Raw genomic sequence first — 21,805 nt, 5'->3', positions numbered from 1 at the left:
GATTTTGATAACTTATGTCTCCTTTATTGTTTAGTTCAAAAATCTTAATTTCCTCCTTAACCCACTAATTGTTCAGTAGAAGGTTGTTTAGTTTCCATGACTTTGTGTAGACATGAATTTCTGTTGGGGATGATTTCTAACTTGGTTTCACTCTGGTCTGAGAAGATGCATGGTATAATTTATATTTTTTTAAAATTTATTGAGACCAATATCAAGTACCAAAATTAAAGCAGCAATAAAAAACCTCCCTAAAAAGAAAAGTCCCCCAGACCAGATGGTTTCACACCTGAATTTTACCAGACCTATAAAGAAAAACTGGATCCTATCCTGCAGAAATTATTTCATAACATCAAGAAGGAAGGAATCGCCAGGCGCGGTGGCTCACGCCTGTAATCCTAGCTCTTGGGAGGCCGAGGCGGGCGGATTGCTCAAGGTCAGGAGTTCAAAACCAGCCTGAGCAAGAGCGAGACCCCGTCTCTACTATAAATAGAAAGAAATTAATTGGCCAACTGATATATATATATAAAATTAGCCGGGCATGGTGGCGCATGCCTGTAGTCCCAGCTACTCGGGAGGCTGAGGCAGAAGGATCACTCGAGCCCAGGAGTTTGAGGTTGCTGTGAGCTAGGCTGACGCCACGGCACTCACTCTAGCCTGGACAACAAAGCGAGACTCTGTCTCAAAAAAAAAAAAAAAGAAGGAAGGAATCCTCTCTAACACATTTTATGATGTCAACATCACCCTGATACCAAAACCAGGAAAGGACACAACAAAAAAAGAAAACTACAAACTAGTATCTCTTATGAATATAGATGCAAAAATTCTCAACAAAATCCTAGCAAACCAAATTCAGGTGCTTATTAAATAATCCATCACAACCAAGTGGCCTTCATCCCAGAGATACAGGAATGGTTCAACATATGTAATTCTGTAAATGTAATTCAACACATAAATAGAAGTAAAAATAAAGACCATATGATCCTCTCAATAGAGGCAGAAAAAATATTTGACAAAATTCAGCACCCTTTTATAAGACTGCTTAACAAAATAGGCATAGACGGGACTTACCTAACAATGAAAAAAGCCATATATGACAAACCCACAACCAGCATCATACTGAATGGGGAAAAATTGAAAACATTCTTACTTAGAACTAGAACCGGACAAGGTTGCCCTCTATCACCACTTCTATTCAATATAGTCCTGGAACTTCTAGGTAGAGCAATCAGACAAGAGAAGGGAAATCAAGGGCATCCAAATGGGGGCAAGAGAAGTCAAACTATTGCTCTTTGCTTATGATATGATCTTATATCTAGAAAACCCCAAAGATTCTGTGAGACTATTGGAATTGATAAATAAATTCAGCAAAGTCTCAGCTTAGAAAATCAATGTACAGAAATCAGTAGGATTCCCATATGTCAGCCACAGTCAAACTGGGGGTTCAGCTGAATAAATGGGCCTGGAAAAAGTAAAAAAAAAAAAAACAAAAAAACAAAAAAGGAGAAGAAGTGTGGGCAATACAAAGATTAAAAGATAGAGTCCATGTCCTTAATGAATATACCGTTTATGGAGTACCAGGTACATAAACAATTATAATTAATCTGCTTATTGCTCTAATAAGAGCATTCACTCATTCATCACATACTGAATGTCTACCCTATGCCCAGCACACAGATATGGTCTCTGTCTAAATGGGGCTGAGAGTCTAAAGATGAGAGACAGATGACAAGTAAACAACAGAATAATTCCCAATGGTGAGGAGTGCATGGAAGGAAACAGGGCACCTTAAGAGAGCGTAACAGGGCGAGGGCACGCAAGAGGCATAGAAAACAGGGTCTCCCTGGGTGACAGTCATCTTTCACGGAGGTGGTTGTGTTAGGAACAAGACTTGAGGGATGCATAGAAGTTTGCCAGGCAGAGAAGGGTGGGGGGAATGGAGGGCAGAGCCAGGGGGCGTGAGAGAGACAGACGTGTGAGGGAGGCAGAAAGAGGCCGGCATGGTGGTGGAGATGCAGAAGGCTAGAGAGGTAGCCATGCACCAGCGTGGGGGAGGCCGTGTGTGTCCAGCACTGCACTGACCTTCTCTGGAGACAGTAGGGAACCAGGGATGATGTTTGAGCAGGGGAAGTGGCATGATTGGACTGGCCTGTTGGGCAACTCAGGCCACAATGAGGGCCCCTGGGAAGGGAGGAGCCTAGAGGCAAGGGACCCGCCAGAAGGCTATTTGGATAAAATATTCCTGGAGAGAAGTGAACAAAGGCAGTCCTAGTGAAGAAGAAAAACAAATGCTCCAGAGAGTAGTTCTTAGGAGTCATTCATTCAACAGTTTATTTTTGCGCGCACACACACACAAATACACACAATATTTTTTGTTATTAAAAATTTTTATTGTAGGCTGGGCGTGGTGGCTCACACCTGTAATCCTAGCACTCTGGGAGGCCCAGGCAGGCAGATTGCTCAAGGTCAGGAGTTTGAAACCAGCCTGAGCAAGAACGAGACCCCGTCTCTACTATAAATAGAAAGAAATTAATTGGCCAACTAATATATAGAGAAAAAATTAGCCGGGCATTGTGGTGCATGCCTGTAGTCCCAGCTACTTGGGAGGCTGAGGCAGCAGGATTGCTTGAGCTCAGGAGTTTGAGGTTGCTGTGAGCTAGGCTGATGCCACAGCACTCACTCTAGCCTGGGCAACAAAGAGAGACTCTGTCTCAAAACAACAAAACAAAACAAAACTTTTTATTGTAGAAATGAGTATAAAGGTAGAGCGAATAATATCATGAACTCCCAGCTGCAACTATTATCAGTGTCTGGCTATACTTGTTTGAAGTATAGTCTGGCTATATTATTCTCCATACTTTTTTTCTATAGTCTATTGAAGCAAATGACAGACAACATATCATTTCACCTTACATACTTCCCTTTGGATCTCTAACACATAAGAACTTCTTTGTTTTAATAAAATCACAATGCTGTGATCACACCCAACAAAAGTAACTATAATTCCTTAATATTATCTAATACCCAGTCTCTGTCCCCTTCCTCCCAATTGTTACAGTGGGTTTCTTCACATGAAAATCAAAATCCACACATGGCATCTTACTGGCATGTCTTGGGTCCCTTTTCATCTCTAATAATCTCAGTGAGGTAGTCAGGAGGGGAGCCAGCAGGACTTGGTGGTGACTTGCCCTGGGCAGACATGTTCACCTGCCTGCTTCCTCCCTTCCTCCCCACCCTGCTCAGTCCCATCCTCCTATGGGAAAAACAGGAAGTACGGTGCTTTGCCGGTGCACATGGAAGTGTTTCCAAGGAGTTTGAAGCAGTCCTGGCAAGGCTGATGCCTAGGCCCAGTGCTCAGGTTAAAGAGGGAAGACTCTTCTCAGTGGGGTGGTTTCAATGGTAGTTTTGCTGCTCTTTCCTCTGGAAAGTTTCTCCCATCTGCTTGGCATCACTCATACATACCAAAGCCTTTCATTGGCCATTTGGGACAACCGCACTGGCACGTAGAGCTGAGGCTTGTTGTCCAAACAGAGCTTGTTAAAATGCACATGCCCACGATTCACTCTAACCCTATTCAAGGGCACACTGGAGTTTGAAAATCACTGTCTGAAAGCTTAGAACTCAAAGACTCTTATAGGATCTTAAAGACTCTTATAGGATCAGTGATTCGATCAGCTTTGAAACATGAAGAATGAAATTAAACAGTTGAACTTGGTTTCCAGAAAGCAGTGCTCACATCAGGTTCTGGGGCTGGAGGCAGCAAACTTGTGGGTTTCCACATTCCTTGCCTAGGTGGAAAATGCATGCACAGTTTTGAGCTGTCGCATGGGCTGGGGTTACTGGAACAATGCTGTCAGTTGGAGAATCTACAAGGAAACTTCTCTCTGACTCCTGCCAGCTGCAACTTTAAAACAAAGGTAATGCAACTGGCTGAATCTTCCATGAGAGAGTAGTGTGGAACAGAAGAGGAGACACAACCAGTCCGAAAATGACACAAAAGAAAGAAGACATGAACAATGACAAGAAAGTTTGGCAATGTCTACAAAACTCCGAGGGGGACCAGACGGGCACTCCAGGCACGCAGCCTTCCTTCACGCTCTGGCAGCTGTGCTGTTTTCCTTCCTTCAGGAGTCTTGTTTGGTGTCACTAAGCCAGCAATGAGAGTCACTTTGGTGTATTTAATGTAACCATGAATTTATTTGTGATTGACAAACCTTTGATTTTCTCCATTAGATAATTTTGTTTCTGAAAACAACCCTGCAGAAAAGGTCCTGCAATCAGAAAAAGAAGGGAGGGGGTGTTTTCAAGCATACAGGAGATCATCTAGTGTCTATGTGTGTATAAATAACTACAAACATATATGTATATTTTAAATACTTTTTCCTATCAATTTCAGCTTCCCACACTCCTTGACAGCAGTTCTCAAGGTATTAATCTGAGATCCTGGGGAAGAATATTATCTGATATGTTGCCAAGAATTCAAGAGGTGAGCAGCCTGATGTAGTCATTATAATTTTGTTATGTCTTTCCACCATTTACCATGCCTATTATGTCAAATAATTTAATTGTACCTCAAACCTGTTGAAGGAGAATCACATTTGACTTTTCCATGTAGCGATTCCAAAGCACCTGTTTCATATCCTAAATTATCCTAAATTTCATATCCTAAATTATCTGTGCTCCTGGGTAGGAGGCAAGAAGAAAGGGAACCATCCTTCTGATTTCACACAGAGAAAGAAAGGCTACTGGAAGTAAGCAACTAACCTGGTGTGGCACGAACACCAGAGGGCTTACAGTTGAATCTAAGTCCTTACAGTACTGAGTGGTCTGTTATTCCATTATGGTCTTAAAATCCACATAAATATGTACCACCAGTAATAACAGCACACACCTTCAGTGCTTACAGGCACTGTTCTAAGTGCTTTACCTACATTGACTGATTTCATCATAAGGAAAATAATGGACTTTTTGTGTTGTTTTTGTAAAACATGCGCACGTTTTAATTAACATCTGGTTACATAAGTCTTTTGCCATATAGAAATTTATTCTTCCACTCAAAAGATGAGAGGTGCTGGGAATATAGTGATGAACAGATAGATTTGGTCACTCCCCTAGAGGGAAAGAGAGAGGTTAAAAAAGCAATTCTGTTCAAGTGTGATGAGTATTATGAATGGGAGGCAAGAGGTGAAACGTAATTTTCCCCAAGCTCTTTTCCCCTTCAGTATTCCCAGCTGACTTGGGCTCAACCATCCTAGGAAATTGCATGGTTGGAATCTGTCTTTATAAAACTAAGCTAAACTTGGGCATAGTATATGCACACGGCTGTGCCCGAAAGTTAGAGAAGGGCCCATTGTACTGGCAACCACCTGCTGCAGTGGGAGTCTCTGTTTAACATTCTTTTCTTCATAGCATTTAAAAAATTCATATCATATACTGATAATAGGGTTGAAGTTGATAGAGAATGTAAAAGAATCTCCAAAGCATATCAGCACTCTTAGTTCTGAGTGGGAGTTCCAGAAGGATTCTTGCCTGACTAGATAGCAAGTCTAATCGTTTGTGAACTAGGTTGAAGCAGATGGCCCAGTTTATATTAATTGATATTAGACCTGGAACAGCCCCCTTCATCTCCGAGTGCTCTGACTAAATGAGCAACATAATAATGGTAATAACCCCTTACAAGACTGTCATAAGACTCCCTGTTGTTGAAGCAATTTGAGATTCTGACTTTTTTATTGAAGTGTAGACTGTGATTATAGGCATGACTCATTGTGTGGATTCTACCTGGCGCTCGTCAGTTTCAGAGGGCAAGTGTTGGCATGTGGACAAAGAGAGGGATGACAGGTAAACATCGCTTATCACAGTGAGAGAACTGTTTTCAGTCTCACCTGATTGAATCCTAATGGTTTTTTAAATTCTCAAGTGCTTTTGAAAGTGAGTAATAAGGTGTGTTTTGGGAATAAAAGCAGTATTATTTTTATTTTGCATTTCCCCCTAAAGCAAAGCCAAATGGCATTATAGGAGCCAAGATGCTGGCAACTCCGGCAGCCCTCGCCTCAGTTCTCAGCGTTACAGATATACCCTGAAAGGACGAGGCCGTTGAGTGGCGTGGGGACCCACATGGACAGGACAAGGCCACCAGCCTCTTCTTGGTTGGCACAGAAATTAAAGCATATTTTTCCAAGAATGGAGACCTCATCTGTTCTATATTTGCTAGGATTTTAAAACACACACACACACAGGGAAACCATAAACCAAACATTTCAGGGAAATGGCAGAATTCACATTTGGTAAAATTAAGCTAATAAGAAGATAATTTTCCAAATATAAGAAATTAAATTCTAATCTATTTGGCCAAAGAAGTGTATTTTGACCATTGCTTTCTAGAACAGAGCCATTCCCCTTTCATTTCCCAATTTTTTCCCAGTATCCCCCATCTTGGTGGGATAACAGAACTGGTTTGCAGTAAAATAGTCTGCATTTCCCTGAGGACACATTCCCAAGGAAACCCAATAAAGAGAACTAGAAGAGCGGTGATATGAAAATGCTTTGCAGTTGACTCTTTAACTTTGTTTAAGGCTCATCCTACTTTTCTTCTAGTTTCTGAGTAGATGGCAATAGGTTTTGTTTTTTGTTTTTCACAGCTGGATTAACGATTGCTGAGAACGTGACTGTTTTCTTTTAAATGTTGAGATCAAACGTATATGCAGAAGCCTCCCCAAACTTTGGAGCTTTGTCTTCACAGTAGTTTATGATTCTTGGCTGCCTTAAAATAACCCAAAGCGTTTGCCTTGCCTAGTTTATCCACCGGTCGAGTGTTCAAGACCTGCTGTGGGCAACCAGACCCTTCACGCAGAATGGCGGCCCAGAGACCTTTATTCAGTTGACCGGCATCCTGTCGGACCTCCTGTGTGGGTACCCAGAGGGAGGTGGCTCTCGGGTGTTCTCCTTCAACTGGTATGAAGACAATAACTACAAGGCCTTCCTGGGGATTGACGCCACAAGGAAGGATCCTATCTATTCTTATGACAAAAGAACAAGTAAGTTTTCTGAATCCCATATGCAAATTGGACTGTGATGTTGGTTAAGCTGATGGTTTAACACTTCTAGGTGAAACCAATACTTCATCTTATTGAGTGGCATTAGGCAAAGAAATTTCTCCCAGAAAGTCCGTTTTCCCCTTGTAGAAACAGGGCCGTGCTCATAAAGAATTCTGGACATGAGCCATGGAAAGAACTGAGGCCTACTTGGAAAGGGAACAGAGGGGACATTTCCCACTGATGTAATTGAACTAGGGTTAAATCCTAGAGGAAGAGAAGCATGATAAATGAGGAAGCAACCCAGAGTTGCAGGCAAAGCTCAGGTCAGAAGGGCCCTGGCAAGTAAACACAGTGGTGGGATGTTTTTACAAAAACAGTGTGATGAAACTTGTGTGTGTAGTACTGAATTACATTCCAAATGGAAAGGCCCTGTCAGGTAATCTTCTCTACCTTTCACTATTTTGGGGGGCTCCTGTGGGGTAAAGGAGGATGGGATGGGGAAGAAATGCAACTGGGTGACCCTCTAGTTAAAAACTGAAAAGAGGCAATACGGGACACACCAAAAGTAGTTGAGCCCTAAGATAGCCAGGCACAACAAAGAAGTTAAGCAGCTAATTGAAAGGAAATTATTGAAGCTCAAACTGAGATGAGGGGGGGCTTGTTTAGCTTCTCATTCCCTTTCATCTGAGAATGGCCTCTGTTCCTTGCAATAATCACAAGCTCCTCAGCCTCCTTCTTCTAAAGCAGAATAAGCCACAGGGCAAGCCTCGCCCTTTGTTTGTCTGATGAGGCCATTATCCAGAGGCACTGTGGCATTTTGTTACTAATGATGAGATTGGTATTGGTGGGGTACAGCCTGTTAATTTAGGTTATTCGTCAAATCCTCCAGCATGGAGTTGAACGAGACATGTGATGTAGATATACTAATGACTATGTTTAGTTATGAGCAACAGGGAGTTTCTATAAAATCTGTCCCTTCTGTCCTGGCAGCGTCCTTTTGTAACGCATTGATCCAGAGCCTGGAGTCAAACACTTTAACCAAAATAGCCTGGAGGGCAGCAAAGCCTTTGCTGATGGGAAAAATCCTCTTCACTCCTGATTCCCCTGCAGCCCGAAGGATACTGAAGAATGTAAGATCCCAGCTGGTCTTGCCCCTTGGACCTTGGACCTCCCAGAAGAATGCTTGTGTGTGTGCATGTGTATTTTTTAATGTGCCCTCCTGGCAGAAAGTCTCATGTTGTTTTTGCTAAGTGGACTCTCGGGTTTCCTCCCCCATCGGCAGTCATCATTGGAATGCTTTGCTCCAGTGCCCCTGCCCTGGCCCTCCCTCTCCATTGCAGCCGACAAGGAGGTTTTCTTTCCCACTGCTTGAGTTATATCCCTAAGGGAAGGGTTCACAATTCTCTGAATCCAGGCTACCAGGAACAGACAAAGATAGGGAGGAGGAAGAGCATTTGTTCATAGGGAGTTCAAATCTAGCTTTAATGAGGTTCTGAGACAATAACATCATCAATATTACATGTACTCTGAAATGCTAAGAAATTAGGTTTTGTCCATTCAGGAGGTTGGGAAATGGCAGACTGTTCTGGGAAATGTCGGTGAGACTGAGAAAATAAAAATACTTCCTTGAAAAGCTTTTCTCTAACATTAAAGGACTGGGGCAGGAAAGATAGAACCAAAGGTTCTCTCTCACTTCTTTCTCCTGTTCTTGTCTCTGTCTCTATCTCTCTCTCTGGTTTTAGGCCAACTCAACTTTCGAAGAACTGGAGCGTGTTAGGAAGTTCCTCAAAGCCTGGGAAGAAGTGGGACCCCAAATCTGGTACTTCTTTGACAAGAGCACACAGATGACCATGATCAGAGTACGGATGGGTTAGAGGATGAATGGGGGGGGGGGAGGACCGGGAAAGTTCCATTTGTTTCCTTTTCCGACGAAAAAGCTAATCGCCACTGGAGTTTGATAAAATACAACAATCAGAGCCCAAAAGTACTAGTTCCAGAAGCTGTCACCAAGTGGAGGCACTGACTTTGGATGGAAAATATGTTTCTTGAATTTTAGGGAGAAAATCTAAAAACCACTACAAGGCCAGTGGCTTCCTACAGTTTCTTGCTTTTATAAATTAACTTGAGGGCCTCAGATTCAACGGGGCATCTCCCCAAGGGGCCGGTTCTGTAAATGCCAAGATAGTTGAGGGTCTCTTTTCCAGCTTCACAAAGCCAAGACAAGAGTCCTATATAGAAAGAATAATCAAAAGAGAACCAAAAAATCCATAAGAAAAAGAAAGCTCCCTATATACCATTTTTGTAGCCCCCTCCCATGCCCCTGCCCCATATACATCTTCCCTCCATTGGAGAAAATGGAATATAAATAGGTCGGCCTTATAGTGGAAGAAAACCCACTAGCTTTTTAGGAAGTTATAGAGCCTCTATCCTTAACCATTAAAAATAAAAATGGCCTAAGTACAAGGCCAAAGATCCTGTGGAATTTCTAAGCTGTGACTATATTTCTTCTTCCCAAGGACACACTGGCGAACCCAGCAATAAAAGCCTTTTTGAGCAGGGAGCTTGGTGAAGAAGGTATCACTGCCGAAGCCATTCTAAACTTCCTCTACACGGGTTCTCCAGAGAGCAGGGATGATGACATGGCCAACTTCGACTGGAGGGACATATTTAACATCACGGATCGCACCCTGCGCCTGGTCAATCAATACCTGGAGGTAAGAGGCAGAAAGCCACCTGAAGGCCACCGTGGGCCTCTTGAAGACAGCCCCATGGGTGGGGCCAGAGATCCCTTAGCAAGTCAAGTGGTCTCGGTGTTAAGCTTTCGTTTTCTATACCGAAGAAACAAGAATTTCTATAGCCCCGAACAGATCCTGTCCTCTAACAACTTACAACAATTAAAGTGGTTCCTTCTCCACATCTTCTACCTCCTAGCTGCTCCCTCACTCCTCCTTGGCTGGTTCCTCCTCCCTTGTAGTCCTGAAAGCATCCATGTCTGTCTTCGGTCGTCTCCTTTCTGCCATTGCTTCAGTGACCACCTGTGGCCAGTGCGTGTCCACTAAACTGAGTTCCGAGGCCCACTGCTTGCTGGACACTCCGCTCCCAGGTTCTACAAGCACATCAGACTCAACATGTCCAAAAATCAAGCTTATGTTCTCCCTCCCCATAACCTATCCTCCTCCTGCATTTCTATCCTGATTAATGTCATCAGCGTTTGCCCAAATTCTCAAGCTAGGGATTTTAGGGTCATCCTTTATTTTTTTTCTTCTTCACCCTCCATACAACAGCTATCATTTATTAAGTGTTACTTTGTGCCAAACTCGGTGCTAAGTGCTTTTACATACACTGGCTGTCTTTAATTCTCACAACTCTGTGAAGTGTGGCTATTATCACTGCCAGTTTACAGGTGCAGAAGGTGAGGCTTAACGAGGTACATAGGATTCAGCATCACAGCTGTTAGGAGTAGCGAGCAGAATCCAGACCTAGGTGTGCCTGAATTCAGAGCCTGACCTTCTGAGCTCCCTCGCGGAGCTCGGAGCTCGGACTCCTCTACCTCTGAAATACCTCTCAACTCTGCCTCTTGCTTTCCAGGCTCTCTGAGGACTAGAGGCTTTGTCATCTCTGCGCTAGCCGTTTCTAGGGGCTTCCTGCCTGGACTCCAGGTCCAGCCTCTGTTGGCCCAGGCATCCCTCCACGCTGACACCAGAGTTCCATTCCAATCACACATCTGCTTGCATCGCTCTCCCATTCACAGTCTTAATGACTCAATCCCCAAAGAAGTCCCTTCCGAATCTGCCCCATCCCACCTGCCCAGAGCTCACTGCACACCCTGGGCTCTGCTACCCTTTCACACCCTCAGGCAATCTGTCCCTCCTGGGGTTCCGCCCTCTGCAAATGCCGTTTTCTTTGCCCATTTATTAGAACTCTTTTGGTCACAAGCTTTTTTGCTTGAACAAAAAGAGAATGCATGGCTGACATAAGCTTGAAGTTCGGGGGGTCTAGGAGCTGAGTGCCACTGTGAGACCCCATGTCCTCCATCTCATGCCTCAGCTTGCTCCTGCCCGGCTGCGTCCTTGGCCAGGCCCTCTCCGTTGGTGGTGCCTCAGCTGCTCACAGCCCCCAGTGGTCCTCTGTACACCAGAAATTCCGCAGAAAGAGGGAGTGGCTTTCCCACAGCAGAAGCAATACTCCCAGAGTCCCCCCGGGCCTGGCCCCTGCATCCCTCCCTGAGCCTCTCAGGGGATTGTGTGCTCTGCCGGGGAGGCCAGGGCCATCTGCCCGCCATGGGGGGCATTCCTATGAGCAGGATTACTGTGACGTGGGGGAGGGTGTTTCCAAAAGAAGAAATGCAAGGTAGAAAAGTATTTGTCCACCAGAGCCTGAAATGACTGTCCCTTTCCCCATCTGTTGAGCTTCTACTCATTCTGTTTGAGACTTAGCTTTCAAGTGTCACTTCTGCTTCTACACAGGGTTAGTCATTCACTCTTCCATGTTTCCTGGCCCTCTTTCCACACCTCTTTTAGACCCCTGTGCAAGTTAGATTAGAGTTAGGTGGTGATGTGTCCACCCCTGGCCGTACTGCTAGACTGGAGTGACTCAGCCTTAGGGAGCGTATCTTAGTCATTTTCAAATTCTCAACCCCACATCCCCAGGGAATATCTCTGTGTAAGGGCCAGTTACACTCACCTGTGGGCCAGGTCTGGGCCTCAAGTCATCTAGAACCATTAGAAGGTAGAAGGTGCTCTGAGCAATAGGAGAGAGGTAAGCTGAGAATGCTCCTTTCTCAGACTTGAGGGTCCTGAGGATAACTGATTAGTGAGGAAGAGCCTGGCTCTCCCTGCACTAGGTGTTCTTGAGGACTCCCTGCTGCCCTGGCACCACCAGAATTTCCCCAGAGTATGTGACCCTTCCTTTCTGGAACACGGGAAGTAGCAGCACAGGCTCCCCAGGTGGCCTTCCAGAAGCAGCAGCACCAAAGTTCAGGTAATTCCCAGCTTGTCTGAAGACAAGAATGACCTTGAATGACCTTGTGTGCTTTTTTTTTTTTTTTTTTTTTTGAGACAGAGTGTTGTTCTGTTGTCCAGGCTAGAGTGCTGTGGCATTAGCCTAGCTCATAGCAGCCTCAAACTCCTGGGCTCAAGCGATCCTCCTGCCTCTGCCTCCTGAATAGCTGGGACTACAGGCACATGCCACCATGCCTGGCTAATTTTTTCTATTTTTAATAGAGATGGGGTCTCACTTTTGCTCAGGTGGGTCTCAAACTCTTGACATCAAGCCATCTACCTACCTAGGCCTCCTAGAGTGCTGGGATTACAGGTGTGAGCCACTCAAGGCCACCATGCCTGGCCTTGAGTGCTTTCTACAAAACAGATTCCTGGACATCAACCCAGGTGGGCTGACCCAGAATTTCCAGGGAAGAAGCCTAGTGATCTGTATGTTTACAGACCTATTAGATTTGTGGTGTCTTGGAATTCCCTTATACAATTACTCACTTGACATCGCCCTCCTCTCATGGGGCCTCTACCTGCCGAGCACATATCCCTGGCCAGGCACCACCTCTCCAGTGTGCTTACGACACAGGCAGCCCTGTGCAGGGCGCGTCGTTGGAGGAGAGGGGCTCTAGTCCTTTATTCTTGCAGAATTGAGTTCAGTGGCTTTCACAGTGTTTTGTGAGGTGCTATAAAGAATAATACTTCTTACCTTTTGTTTGACTTGACATTTGTATCGTGACATAAATGCCTCTTTTTCTTGAAGGATTACATTTTCCATGTAGCTTGTGCTTAATGCAGCACCGGACCCCCAACATATACTTAATATACATTAATTGCATAAATGGTTATGAATTTGGTCTCTGGCCCCAGACTACTTGGTTTGAAATCCCTACTATTTGTGCCTCAGTTTCTACATGTGTAAAATGAGGAAATTAATACTAGTTACCTAATAGGCTTGTTATGAGGCTAATATATGCAAAGCACTGACATATAATAAGCACTTAATATTAAGTTTTAAACAGAACACAAACAAAAAAATATTGCTTAGGAGGAGGGATGGCATTAGTGCCTCTCATAAATCAGGCCCAGCCGCCTCCTCTGGGATTACAAGGCTGCTGGACACATCCCGCCTCAGCACCCCCCCCAACTTCTGAGGGTCTCGAAGCAAAGACCACAATGGCATAGAGATTCCTAAGAGAGGTTTCATGTGGCAGAAGCCCAGCAGGTATGGTGATGGGTTTCTGATCTTCCTGCCCTTGGGGGCAGGGGAGTAAGGAACTGAAGGGAGGAGATGGTAGGAAGGAAATGTGCAGTGAGGAAGAAACAAATCACTGCAATTCGTCCTGGATTTTTCTGCTTTTGTTCTTGTGTTTTGGGAAGCTGGAGGAGTCTTGAAAAATCCCACCCATCCCCCACCCAGGATGGCTCAGTAGCAGATAGGGCATGAAAACCTTTGCTGATGGCTCTAGAGCTCTCTCCAGGACAGGCAAGCAAGAATGTAAGGTGGCCTGGGGCTCTCTTTTTCAATAATAGGACTTTTACTAAAGGTTTGAAAATTTCCTGCTTGGCCAGGGTCCATGCCTGCTTCCCTGCCTATCCCTCAAAACTCATTTAAGGACAATTAAGCAAATTCTTCCCCTAAATTCTCTCCGAAATGCCCACTTCTCCCTTTTCGTGTAGGGCCTCTGCAAGAGGCCTGAGCTGTCTGTCCCAGCTGGGTGCCTCCAGCTCTGCAGTGACTCTCATTGCTGTGAGGGGAAGGCCTTCCTTAATGACTCTGCCCTGTTTTGTGGAACTTCCCCAGGCCTCCTGCCATGTAAGGCTGAGCCTTTGCCTCCTTGCCCCCCTGGGCCTCCTGCTCGGCAGCCACATCCACGCCTCGGGACTCAGATCCTGTGTTTCAGACCTTCTTCTGTGTGCCATTCCGTCCATAGAAGCCCTTGATCACTATTTGTTCCTACGCCTCCCCACGCTCATAGCCTGAAACCCTCAAAGGCTGAAAGTGTCTTATCTTTTTGACTTCCTAACTTACCTGAGTAGAGCACAGTGGCATAAAGCAGATGCCCATAAACGCTGCCCTGGGCATTAAAGTTTGAATTTGCTTGCTAAGCAAGGCGGAAAGACAACTTCCGGGCAGAAGGAAGAGCACAGCAAAGTGCAGAGGTGTCGAGTCACCCGGCATGGCCTATGAAAGCCCCATCCTGTGGGAGGCAGGACATCATCCCCAGTGCCTTTTTAGGGGCTTAATGATTCGGAGCAACATTGCTGTTTCACGGCCTGAGAAATGAGGGTCATAACGTGGCCTGCAGTTCAGGTGACATTCACAGGTGTGGCTGATTCGGGTGTTTGTGACTAGAATGTGGTCAGATTGATCAGTGCTGGCTCTGCTTTATCAAATATTTTGAATGTAGTAGCACCCAGCCCCCCCGAGTTGTTGGAATGATTCAACAAGGTTCTCTGAGTGCGAAAGTGCCCTGCGGTTGTCAGCCAGGTGGTCACGGGGACCCACATATGCGGTTTACCTGTGAACCCAACTAGACAGCAAGCATTACTTGATGGCTTTGGCTCCGTGTGAGTCTTCGTGTTCCAACTTGTGTCATTATTGCATTTAATTTATTTTAGAAACAGACATTTTTTAACAACGGTGCATTTCCTGTCCCTTTGTTTCCCAGTTGTGGTGTGTTTCCTCACGCTCTGCGGGTGAGCGTTTCAGATGTCGGTTCGAGGTGCCTAGTGTACAAACTAAAATTTATTGCAGTGCCTTTGGCCTCTAATTCACCATCCCAACCCGCTCAAAGAGCCCAAAGCTATTTTATCCTGTGGCTTTTTCCATGTAGGGGGAAATAAATCTTGAATGTTACTGTTTAGATCTGCCAGGAAATTCATTCTGGGATGTTTGCCCACATCCACTGGCACTTTTCAAAAAGAACCCCAGGTGTCTACATTGACACCAGCAGGGCCACTTGAGCCCTCCGTTGGCATTCGTCAGCTGCTTTGTTCTCGGCCTGAGCTCAGGCGTTAAAGATGTGAGAGGCAGGACTGTAGAGCCAACGTCTCTCAGCGCACAGCAGCTCCCTGAAACCTCGACCCTGGCGCGTCCCGGGTCAAAATATGGCGGCTCATGCCACAGCGCCGGCACAGGGCACAGCCCCCTTTGATGATCAAGTCCAAATAGAGAGAGAGATTGTCTTTCTTTCTTTGCCTCCACTAGACATTGTTTCCCACCTAACAGATAATTTAATGTATCTATTACTTAATGTGTTTGAATGAGAGACAGAGAGGTCACAGTTGAAAAAGGAAGCCTGCTGCTGCTGCGGCTTGTCCTCCCAAGGTGGTGTTTGACTTAGCTGTGTAAACAAATGACTGCATTCTCCAGAGGTCTCCAACACAGCTGCCTGCTCTGGACAGCTCGAACCTCTTCCTCTAGGGTGAACTCTGCTTCCTGGTGAGTGCCAGCAAAACAACCAACAAAGAGCTGTAGGACTTGCGTGGACTTCAAATGGTGGTGATCCTGCCACCTGGGCTCGGCTACAGCAGTTGGGAACTGAAGGGAAAGAGGAAACCTCTTTCTTGCTTTATTGCCCTTGGCTGTTATAGGGCATTACAATGGTTCTCATTGAGATTCTAAACTCTGGCTGCAACCTTTGCCCAGAATCTGCCTCTGAGGCCATAAGACACTGTCTATTTATTCAGTGAATATGCCCTTTGAATTCTTTTCCCAAAAGTGGTGCTTGGTTTATGTTGAGCCCCTTACACTGGCCAATTCTTATCTACCTACTTTCTTCCCTAACATCTATGATTGTACAGTTTCTCCCTGCATTGAACTAGATAGCTTTTACAGATAGATTCCATGGCCTCAGCCTCATTAGAACCTAGTATGTTCTAACTTATAAGCTAATTAGGCCAAATCAAATATATCAAAATCAAGAACTTCCACTGAGGGTTTACTCATTCTTCTCTGTCTCCCAAACATATTCATGCACACACTTGCACTAATATGCATGTGATTTTAACTTCAGGAATCAGAACAAGTACCAATAGGGAATGAGGTCACTTGCTGTGAGGCAGGTGGCTTCCCCATGAGAATGCAAGGCTATGTCATGAGTCATACCCCAGAGGATGACCCAGGACTTCTGACTCATATCCAAAGCAGCTTCCACAATTGCTCTGCCTTGACCTCAGAGATTTGGTGAGGATGACATTCTAGATTAGCTTTATAAGACCTTCCTCTAGGCAGAGTTGTCTGACTTCCACCTAATGGCCAATGAGCAGCTAGAGAACACCAGTGGATTAGGACCCACCCCCAACCCCTATTGCCCAGGTGGAACATGGGCTTTGGCTTCTGTCCATAAAATTGTTCTACCGCATAAGGTGCTATGGATCAGCTCAGGATGGAGTGTGTTCCCAGATACATTATTTAAAAAGAAAATAAGTCCCTTCCTCCTCTGATAAATGGCTGTCATGTATAAAAGGTAACCTGGCAGGGGCTTAAAAGTCACTTGACTTGGTTGACTTTCAAGATATTTTGCAAAAACAGCAATAAAAATGGTATTTATCTAGTCCTCATTGTTTGAGATAGTTTACTGTACTCTAGTGGTTAAAAACACAAACTCTATTCAGAGGAGGTTTACCTTGTGCCTCATACATGAACTTGGAGTGACAATAGTAACTGACCTCATAAGGTTGTTGTGAAGATGAAATGAGTTAATATGAGTAAAATCCTTGGATCAGTTAGGGCCACATAGTGAGTCTTCAGTCAGCATCAGCTTTTATTCTTACAGTGAGGCACTTGTTGAGCCCTCTGCAAGCACCATCTCGTGTAATCCTTAGAACAAACCTAAGGGGTAAGGCCTATTTCAATTTTACAGGTAGGGAAACAGAAGCCACAAAAGGGGAAACAGCAAGTGGGGATGGCATTCAGATCTGCTGGACTCCTAAACACGACACTACACCACTGTCCAAGATGAGGAAGACAAAGCAACTTTGAAAATGGGTCAGATGTTTCAGGGTAGAAATGAGTCTTTGAGAACCTTTTAAGTATTTTTTTCCCAGAGACTATCAGGGTACCAATCTAGGGGGACGCTTCAGGAAACATGACTGTGAATCAGCTGCCTGGTAAACCGGCCAGGATGGAGCCCACGTCATCACAGGAGTCAGCAATGTCCCTGAAAACATCAGCCACTTAGTCCCACAGGTCTTCCTTAAAAGACATGAAAGGGGAGTTCAAAGGGAATGGGGCTAGATAGCTCTGAAAGCCACATTATTAAAATGTATTTGTTTTTACTAGCTTTTTTGTTTTAAGAGTTATCCACTTGTTAGCATCATAGCAAAAATTCACTTTCTATGAATTTCTTCTAGTTTATCATGTGACTCTGGGGTATACAGGGTTATGTTCAAAACAGACAAAGCAATACAACTCAGTATTGAAGCTCCATCATGAGAAATTACTATTTAGAGATCACAATGAACAAGACATGGTCCTGACCTCAAGGAACTTACTGTCTCTAGAGTTGTGCTGACCAATACAATAACCAGCAGCCACATGTGGCTATTTAAATGTAAATTAATTCCATCCTTGCAGAAAGCTCTACTGGAGAGTGCTGCTCTGGGGCAAGAGATCTCATTCAGGAATGTTATACCTGACTTTGTGGTTGGAGTGTGGCTTTCTCTCAGGGTAGTGGGTGGGGAACAGCACCACACTGCAGACCCTGCACGGAAGACACGGATGCAGAGCTTGCCTCTGACCCATATTGACCTTGGGCAAGGCCCTTTGCTCCTCGGATCTCATTTCTTCACCAGCAAAGACATCAGACCACAAGACCTCTAAGACTCTATCCAAATGCCCTGTGGCTCTAAGTGAATTGGGAGAACATTGTATGTATGTGTCACAACAGGAAGTGCAAAGAAGACATTTCATCCCCCCAAATAATTTTGTTTTTCGTTTTAGAAATTGAATTTCAGATTCACTCTAATTGCCAATTCTAAAATTCTGTTAGGTTGGTGTGAAAGTAATTGCGGTTTCCGACTGTGAATTTTAAATCATTATAATTAGGCCCAAACACATTTTTATCAATCAAAATAGGAACCATTACAATGAACACATTTTTTGCCAATGAGAAATAAGCGTGTGTATTCCTGTAGCATAAAATTTGTGCTTCCAGATTCAGTGAACTCTTGAAAAGCATTTTCTGCATCCTGCTGGTTGTGGAAGCATTTTTCCTGCAAAGAGTTGTCGAGATGCTTGAAGAAATGGTAGTTACTTAAAGAAGTGGTAGTCGCTTGGTAAGAGATCAAGTGAATATGGTGGATGGGCAAAACTTCATAGCCCAATTGGTTCAACTTTTGAAGCATTGATTGTGCAACGTGCCCACGTTGGGCGTTGTCATGGAGAAGAATTGGGCCCTTTCTCTTGACCAATGCCCACGGCAGGTGTTGCAGTTTTCAGTGCATCTCATTGATTTGCTGAGCATACTTCTCAGATGTAATGGTTTCGCCAGGATTCAGAAAGCTATAGTGGATCAGACCGGCAGCAGACCACCAGTGACCATGACCTTTTCTTGGTGCAACTTTGGCTTTGGGACGTGCTTTGGAGCTTCTTCTCGGTCCAAACACTGAGCTAGTCATGGTCAGTGGTTGTATAAAATCAACTGTTCATCACATGTCACAGACTGATCCAGAAATGGTTTGTTGTTGCACACAAGAAGAGAAGACAACACTTCAAAACGACGATTTTTTTGATTTTCGGTCAGCTCATGACATACCCACTTATGAGCTTTTTCACCTTTCCAATTTGCTCGAGTCCAGAGCAACCAAAGAATGGTTGCTGTTGAGTTCTTTGGCAACTTCTCGTGCAGTTATAAGAGGATCAGCTTTAATGATTGCTCTCAATTAGTTGTTGTCAACTTCCGATGGCTGGTCACGGCACTCCTCGTCTTCAAGACTCTCGTCTCCTTTGCAAAACTTCTTGAACCATCACTGCACGTATGTTCCTTAGCAGTTCCTGGGCCAAATGCGTTGTTGATGTTGCAACATTTTGAACTTGAATTTGCTTTTTGTCTAACATCATTTCCATAGTCTAAAATAAATATAAAATAAACAGTAAGTAATAAGTCATTAGCAAAAAAGCATAAAGCAAGAAATGCATATTAAAATGATGTATATCATAACCACATTTATTTAAGAATGTATTCCAATAGCAAACAGCAAATTTCAACAGTGCTAAAACTTCAATTAATTTTGCACCAAGCTAATATCTATGTAGTTCTACACTTGACAAACTGATTACATGAGATTACTTTATTGCATAATTTTGTAGAACATCAATGTCTCCCAAAAGCAAACTTAAATGTATATTTCTTTAATGTACTTCAGCAGTTCAGCTCTGAAGCCTCCTTGCCAAGCAGCAGACTGTCAATCTTCTGTCACCATAGCAGTGTTACTGGGTTAAATACTGACAAACACTGCATGCCAGGCCCTCAGGTGGTGAGGGTCTACATATTAGATCCCCACTCCCACCCCCGGCCACCACACACAAACGATTTATAACATAGCAAACCTTACAGTATTTCTTTTCAGAAAAAAACCATACATTTATTGAGAACCTTTGGGGCGTGACCTTCTTCATCTTATGTAAGGACTGGCCAGTGTTAGGCCAGCAATGCCTGTTTGCAAGAGAATAGCTAACTAAAGAAAGTTCTCGGCCGGGCGCTGTGGCTCACGCCTGTAATCCTAGCTCTTGGGAGGCCGAGGCGGGCGGATTGCTCAAGGTCAGGAGTTCAAAACCAGCCTGAGCAAGAGCGAGACCCCGTCTCTACTATAAATAGAAAGAAATTAATTGGCCAACTGATATATATATAAAAAATTAGCCGGGCATGGTGGCACATGCCTGTAGTCCCAGCTACCCGGGAGGCTGAGGCAGAAGGATCACTCGAGCCCAGGAGTTTGAGGTTGCTGTGAGCTAGGCTGATGCCACAGCACTCACTCTAGCCTGGGCAACAAAGCGAGACTCTGTCTCAAAAAAAAAAAAAAAAAGAAAGTTCTCCATTTCCCTTAACTCTTTGATATGTGACTATACTTACTGGTATTTGTTAAAGAAATACTAATTCCATTTCCTTTTAAAATAATTATCTCTTTAGTATGGTGTCACTTAAACATTGGCCCTCTAGATTTTTTTCATGTACCTGTGTTCATTTGACAATGTTGGCTAGAAAGCTATGGCTTCCTTTGTTTTCTTTCTTTGGATCCACAAGACAGAGAACACTGCATGGGGCCCGCTTCCAGGACACGGAGCCTGAGACGGGACAGTTTAGTTCAGGAGACCCAAAAAGAGTGAGTTTCCAACACCTTATTGTTCAGATACAGCCCCTCAATAATCAGAGGCTTATGGCTCTAACACTTGGGCCAGGATTCGAGTGAGGGATTGGGGAGTTTTTGCTGAGTGAGTTGGGTTGCCTGCTTCTTCTCAGTGCGGCAGAGCCTGGTTCTCTGGTCAGGTCTTTACGATCTGCCACCTTTCTTTGTTTCTCCTGGTGATAGATAGCCATGTAATCAAAGAAACTGAGGTTTGCTATTTACTCTACACCTTGGGAACATTTCTCAGTCTCCTTTAGCCTGTTTCCGGGGCTGCAAAGTAAGGATAAGTAATCCTGGCTGCTCTGCCTTTGTGAGACCCTGTGAGCGTGGTGCGGATGGCCTGGCTCACCCTGCGGCTCCTGCTGTGGCAGGAAGAGCTCTGGGCCTGCAGCTGGAAAGCCGGGAAGGAGCCCAGGCGTCACTTTCTATCCGTGTGACCTCAGGTGGGTCTCCTGGAGTTCAGTTTCCTCTTCAGTAAAATGGGGATTCCAGGTCACTCTCAGGCTCTTCGTGGGAATTAATCAGTTTCTCAAAGCCTGAGGTACACAGTGGCCCAGTCTACCTGCTTCCTTACTGCTTTGTCCCCTACCAGTGATCTTTAGGGAACATAGTCTGATCCCATATGTCACACCCCTGCTTAAAGCCCTGCAGTGGCTCCTACTGCTCTTTAGGGTTGGCCCAGAACGCCCCTGGTCTCAGCACTGAAAGCCCTGCATCTAAGAAGCCCCTCAGTTTGTTGGTCACACTGCCTAGTCCCTCAGGGCATCAGTCTGGTCCCACCCGTCTCTCTAGGCTTGTCTCTCATCTCTCACACTCGCCTTGTTCACCCTATGCCAGCTCCTCAGCTAGCTCACTTGCCTCTGTGCCTTACAACTACCTGGGTTCTTTTTAAAAAACGGGGTGCCCCAGCCCTGGCTCTTGAGATTCTGATTTAATTGTTCGGATGGGGCCTGGTTCCAGTGTCTTTAAAGCCTTCCAGTGGTTCTAAAGCTCAGCCATGGATGGGAACCACTGTTCTATCCCACAAGTCCCCCCCCCCACTCCATACACTGTTGTCCCCTGTGCCTGAGCTGACCTCCCCCTCCCCCTCCCTGCATTCCTTTTCGAAGCTAATTCCTGCTGTCCTCCTACTCAGGAGTCTCTTCCTGCAAGCAGCCTTCCCTGACCCTTTGGGAATGCCTAGCTGCATCCCTCCACTGGGCTGCCTCAGCGCCCTGGCCTTGCTTTCATCAGAACCTGAACCTTCCACATTGTGACTGCTGGTTTACTCCAGTCCTCTTCCTCATTAGGTCTTGAGTTTCTTTCAGGAAGAGATCTTATCTTTCCTCCTTGCATCCCTTGGAGCCCAGCAGGCTCTGGCACATTGCAGACTCTCAGTAATTATTTGGTGAGCAAATTAATCGAGACAAGGCCATCTGATCCCTTGTGAGT

At 44.9% G+C, this 21,805-nt stretch overlaps 1 protein-coding gene across 1 annotated transcript in view; it reads left to right on the top strand.

The window, feature by feature from the left end:
* Positions 1–21,805, top strand: part of ABCA4 (ATP binding cassette subfamily A member 4) — a 129,685-nt gene that overhangs the window by 34,527 nt on the left and 73,353 nt on the right. Inside the window, exons 7-11 of the mRNA XM_020283187.2 lie at positions 4,394–4,483; positions 6,794–7,034; positions 8,025–8,164; positions 8,777–8,893; positions 9,551–9,748. Of these exons, the coding sequence (XP_020138776.2) occupies positions 4,394–4,483; positions 6,794–7,034; positions 8,025–8,164; positions 8,777–8,893; positions 9,551–9,748 (786 nt within the window). The remainder of the gene's footprint in view (positions 1–4,393; positions 4,484–6,793; positions 7,035–8,024; positions 8,165–8,776; positions 8,894–9,550; positions 9,749–21,805) is intronic.

This window comes from Microcebus murinus, chromosome 2 (assembly GCF_040939455.1).
Source record: "Microcebus murinus isolate Inina chromosome 2, M.murinus_Inina_mat1.0, whole genome shotgun sequence".
In the NCBI taxonomy this organism is placed as follows: domain Eukaryota; kingdom Metazoa; phylum Chordata; class Mammalia; order Primates; family Cheirogaleidae; genus Microcebus; species Microcebus murinus.
The sequence above is the reverse complement of the archived record's forward strand: the minus strand, read 5'-3'. Positions and strand labels throughout refer to the sequence as shown.